The sequence below is a fragment of the Amblyomma mixtum genome, chromosome 4 (assembly GCF_055824585.1).
Source record: "Amblyomma mixtum isolate Tamu chromosome 4, ASM5582458v1, whole genome shotgun sequence".
In the NCBI taxonomy this organism is placed as follows: domain Eukaryota; kingdom Metazoa; phylum Arthropoda; class Arachnida; order Ixodida; family Ixodidae; genus Amblyomma; species Amblyomma mixtum.
In genome coordinates this window covers 78,419,206-78,441,472 of record NC_143015.1, presented here as the reverse complement: position 1 = coordinate 78,441,472, position 22,267 = coordinate 78,419,206, and the positions used below count along the sequence as shown (strand labels likewise).

The window sequence follows — 22,267 nt, the reverse complement described above, 5'->3', positions numbered from 1 at the left end:
TTCCAACCCACTCTGTCACCCTTTTTTTGGACCCCCCCCCCCCCCCTTACAAGCAAGCCTAACTAGTAACGAGGTGGCTCACGCCTGCACCCGAGGCTTCTCTGTCCGGGCGCAGGCCATGAAGTCCGCTTTCGGCAACCTGGCCCCGATTACTGCGCGGGACCGCTTCCTCTCCTTTCATGATACATATCCCCCACTGCAAAACCTCTAGGTATCACGAGATTCTGCGGCGTAAGCTTCAGGCTCGAACTTTTCCCACTCCTATCTTCCGCCATCTCATCCACCCAGCTGTCTATCCCTCCTCACCTTTTAATTTCTGCCCGGCCAGAGCCAATTTTGACAACATCATGTGGGGCTGTTTTCTTCACTCCTTCACCAAAACCCCTGAGTATTAATGGGAGTGTGAGGCTTGCCCACGGAGTCCAACTCCTGAACTCAAGGACAAGATCCTAGATCGGGCTCAGAGGGTAGCGGAGGCCTACGCAGCCTAAGTTACCTCTGCCTCTACCACTGCTCTCTTCCCTTTTGAGATAAATAAAACTGTCAGTCAAATCAATCACTGCCCCGCTGGGAGGCGCCGCTTCTTCGTCCATGATCAACTATTCAGCGGCTAGCCCAGGCTGCCTACAGCATAAATCTTCTGGCCGCGCCGCATTCAACACCCTTAGTCTGTAATAGGGACTTGTACGTACCGCGCGTCTCCAGAGCGGACGGGCTGATTGGTCATGACGTGGCAGGCGTGCGTACCGCTGGCATGCACCGGGTCCCATCAATCACCCTCATGGTGATCTGCGTATGCGCACTGACGTTGCGAGGTAGCGATGGCGATATGTGCCACGCTGAAAGTCTCTAATCGCAGTGATGCACACATGCCAGCGCCTCTCAGCAGGAGTATGAGTTCGGTCAAGCGCAGTTGCTCTGTACCAGGTCGCACGCGGATCACGGAAAGACAGCGCGCAGTTTCCTTGGCGAAAAGGAACCATAGGCCCCAGAAGTTAAAATTATGGTCCATTGAGCAAGCCCGCCGTATATAAAAGCTGAAAGTTTTTGAGAGAACTCTTGATAGTGTGATAGTGCGTTCAATTTCAATGCCGTTCTTTGTATACAAAGAACGGTTGATCCCCCGGTAGGCACCACACGAGACAAAGCAGATACTGATACTGGTGCGAAAGCTTGATAATAAACTTCATAGCGGTTCGATGGTAAAAGCGTTTACTACTCAATGCTCTAAATTCTAAACAGCGCTTTTTTCACGGCATGATAATGACGGAAAGCGCAATCACATGACAATTTAAATTGTGCTTTTTGCAATCAGCTCCTCCTGGCGTTGTTAGACAGGTTTTCGCTAGAGTCTGTGTCGTAGTTTTAGGTCTGGTTTCTCTTGTAAGAGCTAAATATGCTAAACTTCTCGGTTCCACCAAATCTTTAAAAGATCATTCGCGTACAAACCCTTCAGGTTGCAACGAAGACACAAGTCGTGCCGGGGTCGGCGGCCTTAAGACGTTGATAACTAGTGACCAGCGCCATAACAACACACGAAAGCACACTCCGCTTGACCCTTTCGGCCGCGCGTCGCTGTTTCACCACGTCACCGCGAACGGAGGTGTTCGGCGCATCGCACCTCCACCCGCCTGAGTCCAGCTCTGTGGCGGCACTCACTGCTGCCTCGAACTGGATACAAAAAGAATTGACAGATCCACTAACCCAAAAATCCTCCTTGGCAAATTCACAATCCCAGAAAACAAATTACACCAACTTACAAGAGCTGAGCTGTATAAAAGCATTTATTAACAGTGTGCGTGCCCAGGCATTTCTTTTATTTTTGAGATTCAATTTTGGTGTCGTGTTCCCATAAGGCCTCAGGCGAAGAAGCTACTTTGTCCTTTTGTTGTTGTCATGATTCTATATATGGCGTTCTGAAACCCTTGGACCTCTTCCTCCCAGTGAAATCTGCTAACAGAACTGATTCATTATGCAGCCTCGGGCCTTATGGGTAATACCACAGCCCTGCTTCTGGCAGGAACTGTGTCCGTGTCGGCTTTCCTGATGAGACTTTTTGTGCTTGTGGCCACCAATGTGGACGAGGTTCAAGTGCGCATCCAGCGAGAAATTGACTCAGTCACGGGGAGCAAACGGCAGCCCAGATGGCAGGACCGCTACGCTACGCCGTACACTATGGCTGTCATCTGGGAGATGCATCGATGGCATGCGCTGCATCCGCTAGGACTACCCAGGTGGTAAGTATTAAATTTCAAACAGCTTCATCTAAAAAAGCCGAAAAGAATTCCATAGTAGCGCTGGTCTTGATTGTGAAAAGGTTAAGCGTTGGCTATTTTCATCTTCCATAACTACCGAACATTTTACAGCGCCGATGAAGGCGCAGAGAAGATGAAGGTACACAACACACAGACAGTTGATGTCTGTGTGCGTGTGAGGCTCTTTTTCATGTGGCATTAATCATTTCCTTGTGGTACCAGCTGTCGCCGCGGCCAGGGCACAATTACTTCTTTTTATAATCTACAAGAAAATGATTCCATATGATGTATAGGCCGTACCTGCTATCGGATGACCCTCATAAAGCCATGAAATAAGTCTGCAAACTTCTACGGTCAGATTGGTTTCAGCAAAAGCGAGCGTATTAGTAACAACTGAAGGTTTTGGTATACATCTGTGCTGGACAAGACGGTGCAAATATCCAGTGGATCCAGGCGTACCAACTGTGATTGAACGTACCACTTAATTCCTTCAGCAGCAGACGCTTCCAGAGCTTCGTGCGCTTCTTTCATAACAAAGGCTTAGCGACCAGAAAACAGATACACATCCTGGAGACCCTCTCCCTTATTCATAGCATGTGGCGCAAGTCCTCAGGCGGGGGCCCAAGAAACAGCGTTGTGTGCGCTGCATGTCTGCATCTTCTCAGCGCCTTTGTCTGTGCCGTCAAATGCGCTGTAGTTATGGATGTCAAAAGCCTTCACATTATATTCGAGAACTATGCGGTTCCGTCTCCTGACGAACAGTAGCTTCTATAGTCAGATTCATAGAATTACCTCAGCTTACATAAAGTGCACTCATTGTTGGCGTTTTTTAATACGCTGAAGTGGTTTCGTGCTTGTGCATCGATTTTGAGAAAGATTCTATGGTCTGCATCTACGGAGCTGTCCATGCGATGTTGCTCACATCATCTTATATTGGCGTATTATTTCTTCAACAGCCTTAGTCTCGCCTGTGTACGCTGTGTTGTATTCGGCGAAATGATTTTTGTAGGGAATGCCTTGGGCTCTTTCCTGTGTGGCCGGATTTTGGGTGCGGCTAAGTGATGCGCCAGCGTGTTTATCGGTTGATGCGCTACACGGTAGCTTTCTGTTTTTGATACACGTGCGATGGTTTCACTTCTCATGGACTGTTTAAAGGTCCTAAACTTAAAACACAGCGCGTGGTTCGGGTATTCTACACAGGTGTGTGGATGACGGTATACCTGTTTCCAGTTGGTGAATGCTGTCTTCAAACGCAGATGTCATTTTTTGAAGACGAGGATTGTTTACGCGGAAGTGGGATGTGTCTCCCTTGGTCTCGATTGAAGCTTCGGCGGCGGTGAGATTTCTTGAAGACAAGTTTGTGACCAGGTTGGAATTGTGCGCTGGGTCGGTGGTGTCATTATGACTTCTTCTTTTGCTTGGCGCGGTGCTTGTTGGTTTAGGATCACATGGTTTCTTTGGCGAATGCTTCTATAGTTATACAGCAGGAAATCCGTGTTGTTGACGAGCGAAGAAAGCGTCAATTTCTTTCTGACTAATCGCGTTATGTCATTCTGCGCATTTACAAGATATTTAGTTTTTTCATCCTTCTTGTGCGGTTACCTGGTGTCGTAAGTGCAGGCTTCCATCTCAGGGTGAATTAAAGGAGTTTCTTTAAGCCGAGATGCCGTTAACTTTCAGTCCTAGTGATTCCAATTGGAATCACCAAATTTAGAGGCCACTGTCTTGAACTGAACGAGAAAGCCCTGCTGGTTTTGCAATAGTTCCGACATTTGACAATTCACATACATATTTCAGTGGAATTTCACAACCATTACGTATGCTACTACGTAGGAGAGAGATATATAAACTGTATACGTTTTGCGCTTGCCATCGCCTGGTGCCACGTCCTCCACTGCACCTTGTATGCCCCACGTTGCTCCTTCAAAATAAATTATTTCGCCTGAGCATATTTACAAGCGCGAAAATATTTCACAAATAATAATGATGCCAAATGGAATCCCTGGAACCTGGGGGCCCTTTTCAAGAATAAGCAGAATGGTCGTATTTGAGATGCTCGTGGCTGCTTGTGTCGTCTAAATGTTGCCTCTTTAGCAGCCTACACGTAACAACAAACGTTTTTTTTCCCGAAGATCAGTACATTCAGCGCAAGGACTTTTCATACGGAAACAACGAGGTTTCAAGAGCGGCCTACCAGACGTATTGAGGTGTCGATTCATCCACTTATTAAGAAATATCATTCGTCGCACATAGATCAGTAAAAACATCTCAAAAATAAAGCTTAATAAAAAATAATTCAACCTCTATAGAATATCGTCCATGCAAGCAAATTGAATACTAGAGGACAATGCAGTACCGAATGGTAGCGCAACTACACCGAACGTTGAAAGCCATAGCGCTTTCAACCTCCTAAAAACCAACCAACTCGCCCAACAGTTCGTGTTCTGGGACGAAAAGTCATCACAGTAAAATCTGTATTGTGGATGCAACCCGATACCGCTGAACAAGAAAGAAATCATGAATAGCAAACACCACTGATGAGCGTCTTCACCGCACGAATAATTTACATCAATAAATGTTTGAGATATTCCCATTACAATTTTGTAGTTTATGAAGTTAGTAGATGCAGTGAGCTCGAGGCTGGAAATCTGGATACTGGAAGCGTGATTGCCCTGTCTCTTACACGGAATGTCTCAAAAGAACCAGTACTTTTCTGCAACCGCCTCAAGAACTCTGTTTACATAATTATAATAATGATAATAACTTGTTTAACTCCATCAATGATCGGGGAGACTGCGGATAAAAGCCGCTTGACAACAAGCGACTTGACTGAAGCCCGCAGCCTCCCTACAAAGCAGGCAGCGATAGAAGAACAACAACAAAAAAGAACGACTCGCAGAAAGCGCAATATTCAAAATTAATGCACGCACACATGATGGTCACAAGAGGTAAACATAACAAAAGGTAAGATAACACTTTTAGTTGTTATTGCAAGCACGGATTGTTAATGAAATGTTTGCGTAGGGTTCATACAGAAATTGTGTGTAAATCTATGCCTGATTTGTGGAATGAATTTAAAAGTGTTGGCAGTGTGTATGACACTTTTTGCTTAGAATAATTTGCCTGCGCAGTGACCACTTTCCTCGATTCTGTGTAACGAGTGGTGTGGGAATGTGTGTTTTTATCGAGATCTGATAATTCATAAAAAAAAATTGAGATTTTCTTTCACCTCCCGTTTGAACGCCAGACTTAACTTATAAAGATTAAACACGCGTATTATGTTTGCTTTAGAAAATAGCTCTCAAGTATGGGAATTATGCGGTACATTAAAAAGTGCTCAAGCAACTTTTTTTTTGCAGTATATGTATTCGTTCAAGAATTGTACGTGTCGTGTTACCCTATAACAATACACAATAATAAAAAGAAGAAAAAAGAAAGTATTGTAAATAAGAAGCTTTATATTGAAAGGTAATAAATATAGCTCTGTGTCGCGCCGTCATACCAACAACACGAGATAGCTTCCCTGAAACAGATTCAATGTCCGCATCCCAAAGCATATTCTGTGTGAAGATAACTCCAAGTACTTTAACACTACTCTCTATTTCGATTTTTTTTTCATTCTCGTAAAGAAGGGTGATGAGACCGCTGTTTACTTGCTTCGATTTCGACCTGAATATTACGGCTTTTGTGTTCTCTGTATTAATTTGTAGACTGTTTGCTGCGGACCATTTATGAAGAGATCTTTGAGCAGAGTTGGCCTTATTCTGAAGGCTACTAGGTTCAGGTGATGAAAAAAATATACTAGCGTTATCAGCGTATAAAATGTATTTTGCATCTCTGTAGATATGAACTGTCATTTATATAGACTATAAAAAGGAACTGGCCAAGAATACTGCCTTGAGGAACACCTCTGTTGATTTGTTTCAAATCTGAACAGCAGTTCTCTATGTGTACATACTGATGGCGATAATCTAGGTACGATTTTATGAGATTTTGACAGTATCCTCTAACGGCGTAAGTCTCAAGCTTTTCAAGTAATATGGAATGATGGATGCAATCAAATGCTTTAGTGAAATCTACGTAAAGGCCGAGCACAAAATTCTTGTTATCAAACTTGTATTTTTGCTCAAGTAGTGCTAATTTCGTCGATCGGCGTTTTGTAAATACAAACTGGGCAGAGGAAATAAGATTATGCTTATCGAAAAAATTAGACATTTGCATATGTATTACCTTCTCTAATTACTTAGATAGCACCGGTAAAATGGAAATAGGCCTGTAATTTTTTTCTATCGTTTACGTCACCTTTCTTAAACACGAACGAAACTCTTGCAACCTGCATCCTCCTCGGAAAGATAGCGCTCCCCGAAGCCATGTTAAAAATACAAGTGAGATATGGAGAAAGAATATCTAGCACATATTTTATTGGCCGGACCTGCATGCCTTCTACGTCGCAACTTAAGCTATTTTTGAGTGAAACGAAAACTGACTGTACCTCAAGTTTCGTAAAAGGCCGAAAAAAAAAGTGAAAATTGATTTCTATCAGGCAGTAATGTCGAAATATCAGTCGATGCACAACTATTGGAGTAGCCAACAAAATAATCGTTAAATGTATTTGCTAGAGCACTCCCCGATATTTCTTTGCCACCAAGAAGTAGGACCGCACAACGGCACCACACAGTGAGAAAGTAACATCAGAGATAAACGCTCTCTCTTACGTCATTTTTGCATATTCTTGGTAAGAACTATGGCATCCTCTACTCGAACAAAGAGTACCGAAGTTTGAAAGAAATTTATATCTAAAGTTTCGAACAAATTACGAAAACTAAATTCTTCAAACTGCTTAAGTCCCAATGATTCCATTTGGTTTATGGTTTATCGTTTGAGGGGGCTCAACATCCCAAAGCCATTCAGGCTATGAGGGACGCCGTAGTGAAGGTCGTCGGAAATTTCGACTGCGAGGGGTTCTTTAACGTGCACTGGCATGGCGCAGTAAACGAGCCTCTAGAATTTCGCCTCCATCGAAATTGGACCGCCGCAGCCGGGATTGAACCCGCGTACTTCGGGTCATCAGCCGAGCGCCATAACCACTGCGCCACCGCACCGCGGCGGTGATTCGATTTGGAATCATGTAAAAAATGTTATAAGTAACCGGCGAAAACTTGATTCCATCATTTTATGGAATTATCCTTTCCTGTATATGCTAATTTCTCGATATCGATTTTTCGACATAGCAGTTTTAATTTGGGCCGGAAAGGGTTAATGGGCTTGAAGTAAAGTCGCGAGTAAAAAAGATTAGCACTTTTGGCGTGCCAATCAGAGCAGCACAAAGCACCGCTCGGCACTGTGGTTAGGAACACGCAGATAACCAAAATGCCAGGCGTGTTACCAAAGCATGGCGCCTCGCCAGCAACAGGGAGACAATTTCGCCGCTCCGGTGACGTACCTGTAATCAACTCTGTTACTTGAGGCTCTATTTCTTACAAGCTGCAGGGCTTCTAGCTGGGAGTCTGCACGAATACACAGTAAGCTAAGCATTTCGACAGAATTCCCTCTCTTGTTGGGAATCGCATCAAATGCTGGGACATTTTCTTTGAGCAACACTTTTTTCAGTTTAAAAAGTCCCCATGCTTCGAAGCCGGCTCGGCTCCTACTACAGAGCTTCCGGAGCCGAGCCGGCACCAGAACATTGGGACTTCCTAGAATTAAATGTGGCGCCGCCGCTTTGGCTCGGTGGTTATGGCACTCGGCTGCTGACCCAAAAGACGCAGGTTCGATACTGGCCGCGCCTATCGAATTTCGATGAAGGTCGAATTCAGGAGGCCCGTGTGCTGTGCGATGTCAGTGCACATTAATGAGCCCCAGGTGGGCGAAATTTCCGGAGCCCTCCACTACGGCGTCCCTCACAGCCTTGGTAGCATTGGGACGTTGAACCTCCATAAACTAAAATAAAATGTTTTGTCTGGGGAATTTGGAGCCCAATTTCCCATAATTAATTTCCAATCGAACATGGGAATTGTGTGAAATTGTTGTTTTCGTATAAATACATTTTCTTCACAGAACCATAGGTTGTTATCATTGGCATCGGATATGCTGACATCACCGGCACGTTTTTGTGGAACAAGCCGAGGTGATCAAATCGCCCTTTTTCATTCGCAATAAAGCACTTGGAATATACCTAGGAACGGTAACTTAATAATAACCATCAAGGCATTTTTCTCGCTTCAAAAAATGTGATACCTTTACTACGAATCAAACTAAGCGGCGAGGAGACTATTTCCTAGCGGCGAGGAAGCTCGCTAGGTTCAGGTGCTTTGGTAACATTTTCAGATTTCATGAACAATTATTATATTAGTTACACTCGATTAAGCGATGAAACCTCAATCTAAACAAGCTATGTTCGTGCGCTGAAACTTTCGCTTGAGTACTGGTGTTCCCGACAACATTTTTGTTATGTTTTTTTTCAAGAACCAAACCTTCTTGACATTTCATCCCTCTGGTCTTAGGCAAACGCATCTTATACGGCACTATCTTTAGCTGCCATGCACAATGGCATTTAATTTCTTGTATTTAAAAAACTCGATGATAGAAGTTCAGGAGAGCGTGCTGTCGTGCGAGTTGGTGCTGCATCTTGTGAAAAAAACCAGCGCTAACGACACAAGGAACACAGGAAAGAACTCACATGGCGACGACAGGTCTGTCAGAATTGTTCATTGCGTTAAATATCTAACGAGCATTCGATGTCATGTTGTCACAATAGATTAGTTGGATTCCCTCTTGATCTCGTAGAGGGAAATTTAGTTAATGATGATGGTTGTAGGATTCTTGACGTCTTGAAGATTCGAATTGCTCAATCACATTGCAAGAGGACACTTTAGGAGAGGTTAACTTTGTATAACAATTAAAAGCACAAAGGAGGATACAAGCAAGGAGAAAACATATTTACACTTGACTGGCTCGTACTTCTACGTGACGAAACCAGTCCTCGGTCCTGCCGAAGCAGCGGGTTTTAAATCCTATGTCCCCGCCCTCGGTGGGAGAATAACCAATCAGGTACTATACAAACATCCACCCAATAACCCATTGGGTAAAGGAAAATACAACCAATGAATGATTGGGGAAAGAAGGTAGCCCCTCGCGACACCGTACACATATGTACACTTTCCAATATCACTGCTGCGAGCTTCGCGAACATTCACTTTCCCACTTTCCCAACGTCCGTTGACCCAAGTTCCAGGAAAGCCACTTCAATCCATCCGTTTCTCATCGTCGCTCCTCATGCCTGCAGCTAGCGTGACAATACGTCAAAGCGCGCAGCTGCCGACATAGCACAAAAGCCACGCACTGTGACGCGGGTCAGCCTCGCTGTACACAAGTGCACACAGGATGCCACCTAACGACTCCGTCCATGAGGGGAGTTTGACGTCTCCCGTAATCCCCCGCCATTCGGCGCCCCCTCATCTCCCGCCGGGTTGACTGACCCCTTTCTGTGCGGCTGTGCGGAGGGCCCAAGAAAAAGGACGTAATGGGCATTCCCATAAAGCGACCGGATGCAGCAAACAAAATACGGCACCGCGAACTTCACTCCTCCCAACCAAGAATGTCACACGGACACTTGTTGTCAGTGAGACATTAAAGTTCAGCCACGGTGTCCGACAACAAAAGTACATACACACGCACGCACACGTACGTCGGCTGTCCGGTCAGTCCCAACACACGCACACGTGCGCCGACTGTCCAGTCAGTACACCAGCACACACACATGCGTGCACACAGCGGATATTTCAACCCGCACACACAGGGCTGGAAACCAATCTGCACATTCCAGAATTCACCATGTCAGATCGGTGCCCAAAACTGGCAGAAATTACTTCTAGCCGCCTACATCTCGAAACAGAACGTCAAGTTTCTGTTGAGCTTTGTCCACAAAATTGGACCAGAATTCAGAATGATCCGGCACAGCGCCGGATGCAAAGGCTGCCGCCGCTATCAGATAGATTGTTTCCCTCAAAATCGACAGCGGTCACCTGCTCCATGCGCTGTACGAAAACTGCTGCCACCGCGTTTGCGATCGTCCCTTTGACCTTCCCATTAGGTTTACGCCTGCCATCGGCTATCTCACGCGCAGCCCTGCATAGCGCTAGCTCTTTGTAAGGCTGCTCGCCGATGTTCTCTTTTAAAGAAAAGCATGCCCTCGTTCATTCTCTTCTCAATAATTCCTTCAGCAGCTCGCTTCCGCACTGCAGATAACGAAGCATGTTGCTCCATGTCGAAACATAAAGAGATGGGCGCATTATTCCAATCCTGCAGTTCCCTATCAGCTTCGAAACCCACTGAAGCGATCAACCGCGCATTCCTTCCTTCCTCGGCATCAAATGCAGCCTCATCGCTCGTTGCTAGCTCACAATCTGCGGCAGAAACTTTTGCAGCTACCGAATTTGCCTGAAGTTCTACCGGCGCCTCGGGTTTGTCTCGAACAGACTCATGCGCAGTTTTGAAATCGTGTTCAAAACATGCTCTCTCATTTGTTACATATATCTGCTCCCTGTCTGGCTGCTCTCGCAGCGAGTGTGTCTCAGGTGTTGTCAACTTCCCTACACCTTCAGCTATAGCATCTGCTGTCACTGCGCAGAGTGTCCGCTCCGGCTGGCTTACCAATTCATCTTTGGCAGCCTGCTTACCTTCGCCTTTAAAGAGTGTTCCCGCTATTCGCGCCGGCTCTACCTCTTCGCCGATCGTTACAGCTGCCCCAGAGTTTGCGCCAACCTGTCCTGGCTCAATGCTGAACTCCTGTTCACAAACAAAACACTCATGTGCCTCCTGGGTCTCCTCTATTTCAGCTTGCTCTGACAATCAGCGCTTCAAAGGCGTGACTAACGCCCCTATGCCCTCAGCCATCTCTCCTGGCACGGCACACACGGTTGGGCCCTGCTGCCTAAACGCTGCATATCGCTCATCTCTCAAAGCGTTACCGTACCTTGCGAGTTATGTTACATAAAGCTTCGAAACGGCGCTTATATACGACACGTGTGGGAATAGGACACGTTTACCTCACTATTGAATTACAGACGCCAGTCTATATCCTATCACACACCTGGTAGAGCGAGCAACTTCGAGCTTTTTGGACCGCACCGGAGAGATACGCTCAAAGGGGGAAGCATTGCGCCTTTTGCTACTTCTTGGTGCAATTCTTGGTGTAATGAATGGCTTATGGAACTTAACACTGATAAGTGCAAAATTATGCGAATATCAAGAAGTGCCAACGCTCCGCCTGTGTACTACCTAAATAACGTTCCCTTAGAACCGGTTACATCATTTAAATACCTGGGTGTTCATATTTCTGCTGACCTTAACTGGACGCGCCATATTGAGTACATTGCTAACAACGCTAACCGCATGTTGGGCTACGTGCGCCGTAACTTTTCCAAAACTCCGTCTTCCTTGAAATTATTGCTTTATAAAACACTAATACGCCCTAATCTGGAATACGCCGCCGCCATATGGGATCCCCATCATGAAAAACTGATAGCTTTGCTTGAGCTAGTTCAAAATAACGCTGCTCGTTTTATCCTGTCCAGCTTTAACCGTACCGCAAGTGTAACAAGCATGCAAGCTAATCTTTCTTTGCCTCTTTTAGCATCCCGCCGGCAGACAATTCGTTTGAGCCTCTTTTATAAACTATACCATCATCCCATGCTACATGATGCCCTCATTTCGTCCCCCAGATACGTGTCAAACAGCATTGATCATCGTCACAAAGTTGGCACTGAAACGTGTAACGCTGTAACTTCATTTCAGTCTTTCTTGCCTCGTACATCACGCGAATGGAACCGCCTTCCCGCAGATATCGTCGACATAAGTGATAACCAGCATTTTCGTTCTGCACTAGCTAATATTGTATAACAGGAATATGATAATACCTTGCTTTGTACCATGTATTGCATCTATTTATGTATTTTCTTGTTTTTGTAACAAATCCCCTCTTCAATGCCTTTGGCCTTGAGGGTTCAATAAATGAAATGAAATTAAATATTGTCACGCGCTACGCATGGGCCCTGAGGAATAACGGAGAAGTGCGCGCGCAGAAAAAGTGGAAGTTCAGTATTCTGCCGCTGGCGCACACAGGCTTGGGTCGACCTGCCCATGTAAACTTTGTGAATAGAACCTGTAACAGTGTGGTGGAGGTGCTGGGTAGATCACCACGGGCGCCTCTAGCCATCGCTGGAGCCGAAGAATTGCCAACTTTCCCCCATTGCCCGTCCAAATGACCCAAGAAGCCGACGCACGTCCGACCGGAGTAGCAGCGTCCTCTTTGCAGCATTATCGTGAGCCGCGGACGTTTTCCGGCAAGGCTGGCGAAGACATGGATGATTGGCTCACCAATTACCAGCGGCTGAGCAAATACAACCGCTGAAGGGCCACTCTTCAGCTGGCCAATGTCGTTTTCTTTCTGGATGGCACCGCGTGAACTTGGATCGAAAATCGTAAAGCGTCCTTAACGAGTTGAGCCCGCTTCGTGGAAGAGCTCCGCAGCTGCTTCGGGGATGCCGTCGCGAAACGAAAATGCGCTGAGCAGTCTTTGCCTCAGAGAGCGCAAGTGCCTGGAGAGACCTGCACGATCATACGTAGAAAAGGTATTGAAACTGTGCAAAATCGTTAATCCCCGTATGTCCGACGAAGATCGCGTTGGCCACCTCCTCAAGGGCATCGCAGAGGACGTCTACAGTTTTCTTATTAGTAAAGAAAATTTAGACTCACCCACGGATATCATCATGCACTGCCGCACCGTTGAAGCTCTTAAGCTACGTCGAGTTACTCCCAAGTTCTGCCCTTGCCTAGCGGCACCACTATCGCCAGCGTGGATTTCCATGAGCCTGTAAATGCTGTTACTCTCCTTGACGTCTTTTGTCAAATCGCGCGTGACGAACTCTCCGGGCATCATGATTTTGGGCGCCGCAGTGAAGTTACGTATGAGAGCTGTTCTCTGTATGCAGCTCGGGCCTACCGCTCCTCCCCTGGGAGTTTGTCCAGTCAGGCACCTACCGGGGCCAATTGCATCGCTTAAAGCAGCGCTCCCCGGATCATCCGCCCCAGCCCACGTTCGCCAGCTTGTCCGCAACGCCACCTTCAGCAGCCGGAGTACGATGGCCGCTTCGACACTGGCTACGAGGAGTGTTATTCCGAGTCACCCCGAGACCCACTAGTTTGGTACTGATGTTGTCTGATCGGTCACATCTCCCGATTCTGCCATCGTCGGGGCCAGTTTTCCCACTACCAGTGCCAACACTCGCACCCTCGTCCGAGTTCCAATGCGCCTGTTCATGACCATATCTTCACATCGTCTCAACGCCCATCCAGTTACGCGCCACCACGGAACGACTCCCCTGGCTTTGACCGAAGCCTGACTCCACCTCCGCACCGCTCTCGCCGATCGCCTTCTCCCCAACGTTACCCAGCTTGTACAGTGCATATTTATCGATTTTTCGGAATGAATTTGGAAACTTTTTGTAGTTAATATTTAGATTATGTCGTGTCCTACCAAAATTTTTGCATGACGTTACATGTGCATTCGGAAAGACCTATTAGTTTATTCCTGGCTGTTGAATAAGAAGAGCAGCCATTTTTCACACTGTGAGCGCAAACTGCGCAGAACCTTAATCGAAGACTTACAGCTGTTTATTTTTGCCTAAAGCCGTGAACTTTTGTGGTGCCCTTTATTGAACAAAAATCCTATAATGCCTTCTCTTTGAAAAATCTCTCTTCTTTGCAGATAAAGCCTGATAAACGATAAACCTTTTATATGTTCTCATTTTTGTAAAAATGGCTGACAAAGTAATGAGCATTAGCTCTTATTGAGTTTGCTTTTGCAGTTTGCTTCCATAGCTTTCTTTGGAATCTGTCCTACGCCTCTCTCAGAAAAGTGCTTTTAACGAAGGTTCGGCTCCTCCAACTGTACGACGACGTAGTACGCCAACAATATTCGAAATACCTAGGGATGTCACCCGGAATATCACAGGTCGTTACCTCTGGCAATAACTTCTATCGTGAACGTTAGCACTGCGTCAGAGATGTTTATTCCGAGCAGTGAATTCAAACGATGGAATTCCTTGAAGTACACTCCATGTTTCCACAGTGAAATGACTGTGTAGTACAGTGGACTCGTCTATAGTTCCACTTTTTAAGAAACATCGGCTGTGGTCATTGCCGGGAAGCGTGCTTTATGGCGCGAAAAACTGCATGCGTGAGAATTTAAGTAGCAAATGGTAGTTGGCCATTAGCACATCAAGTGCCACTCTCCTACAGACGCAGCATGTACAGGCGTCACCACTTTGAATAAAAAACGTGTACAGATACTGATACTTGGTTCTAACATCCCTACGTACAGTTTACAAGTGTAAATTCAAGAGAAAAAAAGAATAGGTTCAAAAAGTACCGCAGGAAAGTGAAAAATGAAGCGCCTCACGCGTGGCAAGAAAAGCCATAAATGAACGTGCCTGTTTCCTACGAAGCATGCAATGTACCTTTTCTGCGTTGCATAATAACTTTTAAAGAATCCTTTGTCCCAAATAAATTTCTCAGTTTTGCTTCGTACATAATTTTTACAGCATGAATGGCGCCAGTGCAAGCTCTATAGAAATCGGCCGTCGCCACTCGCCACTTAGGTTTTAAAATCGAGCTTTTCTAGCACTATTAAAGGGCGCTAACTAATGTGTCACTGAATACTGTTAGAAATGCTTGGGTACATGTTAATAGAAACTTAAAAATCTATCTTTTTTCTTTGCCTACTCTGTATCCAGAACTCCGTAACAGAACTTGTGCATATTTAAACACATTACACTAGCATCGCAAGAAATTGCTTTCTTATGCTATTAAAAAAACCTAAGCAGAAAATATTTTATTGCAAAAGCTAAAGGAAGATATGGCAATGTGAGTAAGGTTGTTTAGTATACTGCGCGCCGAATTTTCGTACACCACCAGCCAGATTTATTTCGCCAGATTGTAATGGCGAAAAATGTATTCAGAAGCAGAATCCGCGCTGTAAAGCTTCCAGGACTGAGCTTTCGGTAAGCTGACGGCAACAGGATTTGTTTTTTAAAGCATGTCGTGAAATGTTAAAAAATTTGACTTTCCATATGTGGTGGCGTTGCATACTTGTGTTATTATTGATTAGCCTTCTTATCGGGTTAACTGTGTCAAGCAATTTTAAAATTACCAAAAAGAGGTTTTTCAAGGGAAGTTTTAATTCAGGAAATCGACCTTCAGTACTAAAACGAAACCAAGACCATAAAATGTGGTAAATTTGCGTTACAGATTTCCGTCGATGTTAGCGTAATAAAGGCTCGTCAGTGCATGAACTTGGGCTAGTTGCTTTACCAGCAGTAGAAAATCACCGCAAAAATCGACTTATTGTGCTCATGTTTTGTCTTTCTCTTGTGAGTCCAGTTTTTAACCCTTATTTTGTACTCATATTTGTATTAAATAAAAATATTCGGGATTTCAATGAGGTCCTTTGAAATAAGTACATATAGACCAATTTTTTTGGGATAGAATAAAATACTTTTTATTCCACCGTTCTTTTAAAAGAGGCACTAGTTCCTGAAACTACGGTGTCTATTTTTGCCTTCCTTCTCCAGTGGCTATTTTAACTGTGCAGTGGTAATATTTCTCAAACAGACAAAAAACAATTTGGTGGAAAGCTTGCACAACGTCGTCTGACTGAACCCTGAACACGACCTGACCTCTTAATATCATTGTATATATTTTCAGCGCAGGTCAAGACGTCGTGATAGGGCGATACTTCGTGCGAAAAGGATCCACAGTCGTCCCCAATATTTGGGCAGTCCACAACGACCCAGAGCATTGGACTGAGCCGGAAAAGTTTGATCCGACGCGCTTCTTGGCCGGAGATGGATCGCTGGCCTCGGAGAGGTTGAAGAGAGTCATCCCGTTTTCAGTGGGCAAGCAAAACTTTGATACACACTTATTAATTACATCCATACAAAGCATTATGTCACTATTAAGGAGCTGCTAATTGTTAACAAAAATTTCTTGGACTAGAAAGTTTTTGGAGAGCAACTACACTAACGTGTTTGTTTTTTTTACTACGAAAGCAGTACTACAGTCACCGCCCCCGGAAGTATGATGTTTTTTGTAGTGAAACCTCGCTGCCCAGCAAAGCGCATCTACTCTACACGGAACTCTACAGAAGCGCCACTCACCAACCTACCTCTACCGCACCCCCCGCTGGAGAGCTCAACATCCTAGAACCACGCCCTACCCACCCTGGCCTAAATTTACGGTCCCGAAGCACCATCCGACACCAACTCACCCAACTCTACCCTACAATAGCGCCACCCACTGCCAATCCTTCTACCTCCACCTTCCAGAATGTCTCCACAAGCTACCAGCCCACACAGAAACGCAATGAAAAAGCATTAGGCTAATTCAATTAAAAACGCAGAGGGAAGTCCTGCTGCCCCCAGGAGCTAAAGACACATCCTAACCACATCCTAACCACACCTTAACGCACTCTCTGCCCACTTCCACCCACCTCCACTGTGCAGATAAGTTCAATCACGTACGTGAAGTATTGGCTTAGCATTCACTGAAGTAAAAGGATAAAACTATTCTTTGACGGCAAATTCTACTGCTGCCGCAGAATTGTCCTCTCAGATGTCTCTTGATGGTTTACGTTACGAGAATTGACAGTTTACGTTACCAGAAAGTATCACGGGTATGTACTCTGTTTCTCATATAAAATACAAAACTTTGTCTATTAAATTCAGGTATTTGCTGCTTTCGCTAGTCTCGTCCAAGGTCTGGAAAGCGTCTACGCGAGCCGCTGTAGTGCAGAAGACGCTAAAATGCGAATATGGCCTCTTTAAATTTTTCTATTGCTAAACGCTAATGTTTAAAAATGCAAACATTTGCATGCAGGTCACTGCCATTAAAAGAAGCAAAGGTTTAAGTTCTTTATTTCTGTTTTACAAAAACGACTATTTTTCCTTGCTGATTGTCTCTTTTGTTAGTTTCAAATTTTTCTTCCAGCGGAAGGACTCCGCAAACACTCCGTTGTAACAAGGGCGACAATATTCCCATTTGCCAGTTAATAGTTACAAGCCTTTCAATATTCCACATTAAATAATATACTAGTGATGTTTTCCGCAATTATCATGCACGATGCGAAAAAAATTTCAAGAAATTTTTGTTTGGAGGGGAAAAAAAGAAAAATTCATCATCATGTGCTTTCAATTTCGAAACAGTGCCAGTAAGAGATTAATTTTCCAGGAAAAGCCACGCCACAAATAGCGCCAGCTGGTTTCGTAAACTTCAGTTAAATTGCGAAACCCTGTACTGACATTTGAAATACCTTCCCTAAAACTTCCGGCATCCTCGCCTAAACATAAAGAGGAGTTGGACTTTTCGGCTTAAACCAAATAAAAACGTCGAATGTTGGCTGAATTCACCTTTTTAAATTGCGTTTTGACCGAAGAAGTTGAGTATTTTTTTATGCAATGCACAGCTACAGCTGGCTGTCGATTACGAGTAACAATCCAATCCGTAAAGGTTGAGGATTAACCAAGCAGGGAAGCCAAGGGCATGATGCGACGATGGAACAATAGTATAATTTTGTGGTCGAGTAAGAATTTCTTTCCCTCGACAACCAGTGAGAGCATTATAGACATCCTTCAAAGGTTCCGCTAAACCAGGTTTTAGAAATATGGATCAGATGATCGTCTAAATTCTAGAGTCAGTCTCGTGATTACTTGGGACAAGTAACGCGATTTTATTTCTCTAAACATTCCGCATGGAATGGAAAATTTTCTCTGTAATGTCACGCAGCCACCAAACTAATTATGGTGACATCAATGATTTTGCTAGGCGACTAATGCTGCAAAGTGGGAAAAAAATATTCAACCCCAGGCATGTCATTAACAATTTCGGCGTTCAAAATTTATTTTTAAAAATTCGGTCATGTATATAGATGTTGTACGCAAGTTAGCATATTCGCAAGCCGATCGTTTTCGTTCCAGCCCAACAATTTTTCAAGCAATTTGTACCATGTTCAGATTGTTTTCTCTTGTTTCTATTTTCTGTATTTGTTCCGATTTGCGAGTACTTTTCTTTTTTGCGACAGCATTTACTTTGTCATCTTCCCAAAACGTGGCAGAGTTTTAACGTAGTTAAACCAAGTCGACGTGCGAAAGTACCGTCTTTGTCAAAAGTAACCAGGCTGCATGGTTTGCTTCTAGCTTGTATAGTGGAGCCCTCGTGGCTTTCCTTAAGATCAAAAGGTGCTGGAAGATAAGAATACCCCCAGTACTTACCTTTAACGACCATTTCAGCTTCAGCGAAGCTGTAAGAGCTCCACTGCATGAGCTAGAAGTAAACCAGGCAGCCTGGTTACTTTTGACAAAGACTGTACATGTCCAGCCTTGTTGGCTCACTGCTGGGTCGTCGGCAGGTCTTTCGACGATATTCGATTTAGGTTCAGCCCTGATCGAGGTATATTTGATATCCCCTGTTTTCGCCACCGATAGTTGATGAAGACGACGTTCTGCATTGCACAGCGCGACAGTGTGTTCCAGTTTGTCATGAGGAATTATCCGCTGTAGCGATAGCATATTGCTCTCGGGCAATGGCCAGCGAAGCTGATCTGTTCGTGCGGCCGTGGGATGGAAACAGAGCCACGGCAATATTTATTTTAAGACTGCATACGCTTTTGCTAAGCTAGGTACGGCCGAGGTCACACTCCAATTGGGTACAGCTGGTCCGACGCTACTTCGAATTTTCCCGAGCTTCTTCCCGGTGGCTGCAGCTTGCACGATGCTCCTCCGAGCTACCCGAGCTTATACCTCTGTCACACGGACAGTATTGATCCTCATTGAGTGAATGCTGATCGAACTCAATGCAGATCGACGGTAGTCACACGGCCACTTTCAAGCGCAATCGAGCTCGATCCTGCTTGACTCGATGCCGGCCCCTCAAGAGTGCTTGAGGTTCCAAGCACAATCGAAAGCACTCTTGCTCTCACGAAACTATAAAAATAAACACTAGTTAACGAAGCCAAACCACAAATGTTGTTGTTGTAATGAATTTAAATGCAAGGCAGAACATTTTCAGGCACTATGCCTGCTTACGTGCAAACATATTTATAAATAATCTCTACACCACGCCAACCACGCTCCAAGCTTCGCCGTTAGTGTAAACAAAACTGGCGTCCTCCTGCTCGTCGACGCGCCAACTGTGGAGCGAGCGCGAGAGAGCCGCTCTCATCGACTGCTGGCTAGACCTCCTAGATGATCTGCGGCGCCAGAAGAGAAACGCCGCGGTCTACGCAGAAATCGCGGAGGCGTTGCGGACCCTCGGGTTCCATCGCACAGCAGCAGAGGTGCGCCACACGTCTGGCTACGGATTTGGCTGCCGCTGCAGCCGACTGCACAGTGTTGCCGGACATCACCATGTTCTGGCTGTCGTAGGAACATTTGGCGCCACCTAACACACATGAGGGAAACTTCTCAAGGAGCACTGAAAATGCCTGCGTAGCACCGGATGTTTCGAGCGTGCTCGAAAATCTCGATGCCGATAGAGTTCAATGAGGATCGAAATTACTCGTGTGACAGGGGTATTAGTCAAGTTACTCCGAAGCTTCACTCAAGATTCTTGGTCTGGACTGGGTTGAGTAGCGCTTTCGCAGTAAATTGGCAGTGTTTGTGCGTAGTTAAATTCCCTGATAGGTCCATTGGTTACATTAACAACAAAAGGCTGTCAGAATGCACCATCAGATTTTAAATGCTGAAGGACCCCCTAATTTGGCCCTTGGCACAATCCGAAAATTTCTCTCCTCACCCACCTCGGACATTTGGCTCTTGGCCCACTCCATAAGTTTACTATTTGGCCAATCGCAAATATTTTGCCCCTCCCCAATTTTCTATTTGACTCACCCCTAAAATTTGCGGCTAGCTCCCCTCAGGTGAATTAGGTTGTCATATTGGATTTTGAGCTCCAGCGTGAAGGGGTGGCGTGAAGCAAAACGGGCGGGAAACTAGTTTTCACCGCTTCTTGGCAAGAAGCGGAGGCAAGCGTGTGGCGATGGAACGCCGGGCGTCCGCCTGCCAGGGGCGCACGGATAGGATGCCGCCTGTCGATGTCTCTATAAGGTGGTTTTTATGTGTTTGTGTCTGAATAAAATAGCTATGGTGAAGAGTACAAATTTAATCCCAGCAAAGAAAGATTGAAAAAGCGACAACCAAAATGATATCGCATTTACTCCGCTATGGAATTGTTAAGAAGGCTCCTTATTTTTCTATTTTTGATCTTCAAAGTTTTCTAAGTTCTGTTCATGACCACCGAAAAATTTGCGACATGTTGAAGGCAGTTTCAAAGCAGGCAATGTGACGCTATTATTTTAATGCAACGTATTAGGCGACCATGAAGTAACAACTTTCCTTTCGCTTTATTTCAGGGAAACGAATGTGTCCTGGCGAGGCTATAGCTCCCATGGAGATCTACTTGTTCCTGACATACACACTGCAGAAGTTCTGCATTCGCCCACAACCTGGGTGTCAATTCGACCCGAACATCGGCGACGACCTTATCATGTATCCAGGTCGACACATGTTCAGCTGCATTCCACGCGCGCAATAAAATTTTTCTCCATATCATGTGAAAGCGTTGACGGCATAAAGATGCTTTCACGAAACACAGCTAATGCGCCGACTCGCCCATCACTCCGCTTTCCCAGCCACCATTCTGCTTCTATGCAATAAGAATGATATAGGAGCTTTTTTACATCTCATGTAAGATTGTGCATACCTAAGATTGTGCATTGTCTGTAATGTCATCGCAGTCTGAGATTTTTGTTATAGGTATGTAAAATAGTAAAACAGCAAATAATTCCGTCCGTGTGTACGCGAAAGAGTTTATTGTTATTGTGTGCACTTTTTTTCGCAAAATACTAATGTGATAAAGCGTTGGTTTTGAATTGCGTTAGAAAGCCAGACGTACTTCATCGAAGCACAATTGCGGATGACTATGAACACCTCCTTATTATTTGCCTATTTATATAATCTCATTACTCTGGAGTCAATGATACGACACAACCAGCTTAAAAACAGCTAGAAGTCCGAGGTGGTTGGCCACGCAAACTTTCTCTGCATTCTTGAGCGCATTTTAGCAAAGTACTGACTCTCGAAGTATTTTCCCTTTAATAAGCATGCTCAGATTTCGCGCACCGCATCACCGCCTTCCTCATAGTGCAAATAGTGCATAGTGTACAGTACTCCTATACTTCAGTCTTGGCGTGCTTTTCAGCCTCGAAAGAGTTGTCTGCTGTCTGGCTCATTTCGATGTCTCCAGATGCTTCCAACTGCTCAAAATTATCTGTTCGTTCTCCATGAAGCCATTGCTGCTGTTGGAGTGTTTGCCGATACCGACACGAACCGAAGGTTGCAATGACAAGTAGGGTGCTGGCAACTCGACGTACGCGACATGTAAAGGGGGCATAAAAGTAAATGGAAGGCAATATTAACGAAAAGATTTAATCATTGCCCGCTCAATTCATGCATCCTTGAATACATAAGTGCAGACTAATTGTGGTTGTGCGAATTGCACTGTGCACCAACAAACATGGATCATAATGCTTTAGATTTAAAGAAATTAAATTTTTTTGACAAAGTCGCCTTCCATTTACTTTTGACGGCAACTGTAGATATTATTACCAATATCATCTCCCTAAAATGCCATCGATATAAACTGCAAGCCGCTGTTTATGCTGAGCGCTCCTTACTCAACGTGAATACTTAAAATGTCAGTTTCTAGGTTCGTCAGGAAAATGGGAAAATAACCCAACTGACAGACACACGCGCACGGACGGACGGGTGGACGGGTATTGGAATGGCCTTTCTCTCGGGGCGGCGGAAGCTCAGAGCGCCATTTATGGGCAGAAAGTTTGAAGAATATCTCTTCCACTGCTTAAAACATTCACTTGGCGCAGTACCTACTGCAAAATAGCG

At 45.0% G+C, this 22,267-nt stretch overlaps 1 protein-coding gene across 1 annotated transcript; it reads left to right on the top strand.

The window, feature by feature from the left end:
* Nucleotides 1-1,992: 1,992 nt before the first annotated feature.
* Nucleotides 1,993-20,900, top strand: LOC149347141 (steroid 17-alpha-hydroxylase/17,20 lyase-like). Its single transcript, XM_089541503.1, has 3 exons — nucleotides 1,993-2,237; nucleotides 16,020-16,210; nucleotides 20,719-20,900. The coding sequence occupies exons 1-3, from the start codon at nucleotides 2,047-2,049 to the stop codon at nucleotides 20,898-20,900; spliced, it is 564 nt and encodes a 187-aa protein (XP_089397629.1). The 5' UTR covers nucleotides 1,993-2,046.
* The last annotated feature ends 1,367 nt before the right edge of the window (nucleotides 20,901-22,267 follow it).

What these genes read in the sequence shown, in the direction of transcription:
- LOC149347141 (XM_089541503.1), top strand. Translation starts at nt 2,047, where the DNA reads ATGAGACTTTTTGTGCTTGTGGCCACCAATGTGGACGAGGTTCAAGTG. An exon ending in CCGCTAGGACTACCCAGGTG is followed by an intron (nt 2,238 to 16,019) that starts GTAAGTATTAAA and finishes ATATATTTTCAG; the next exon opens with CGCAGGTCAAGACGTCGTGA. An exon ending in AGTCATCCCGTTTTCAGTGG is followed by an intron (nt 16,211 to 20,718) that starts GCAAGCAAAACT and finishes GCTTTATTTCAG; the next exon opens with GGAAACGAATGTGTCCTGGC.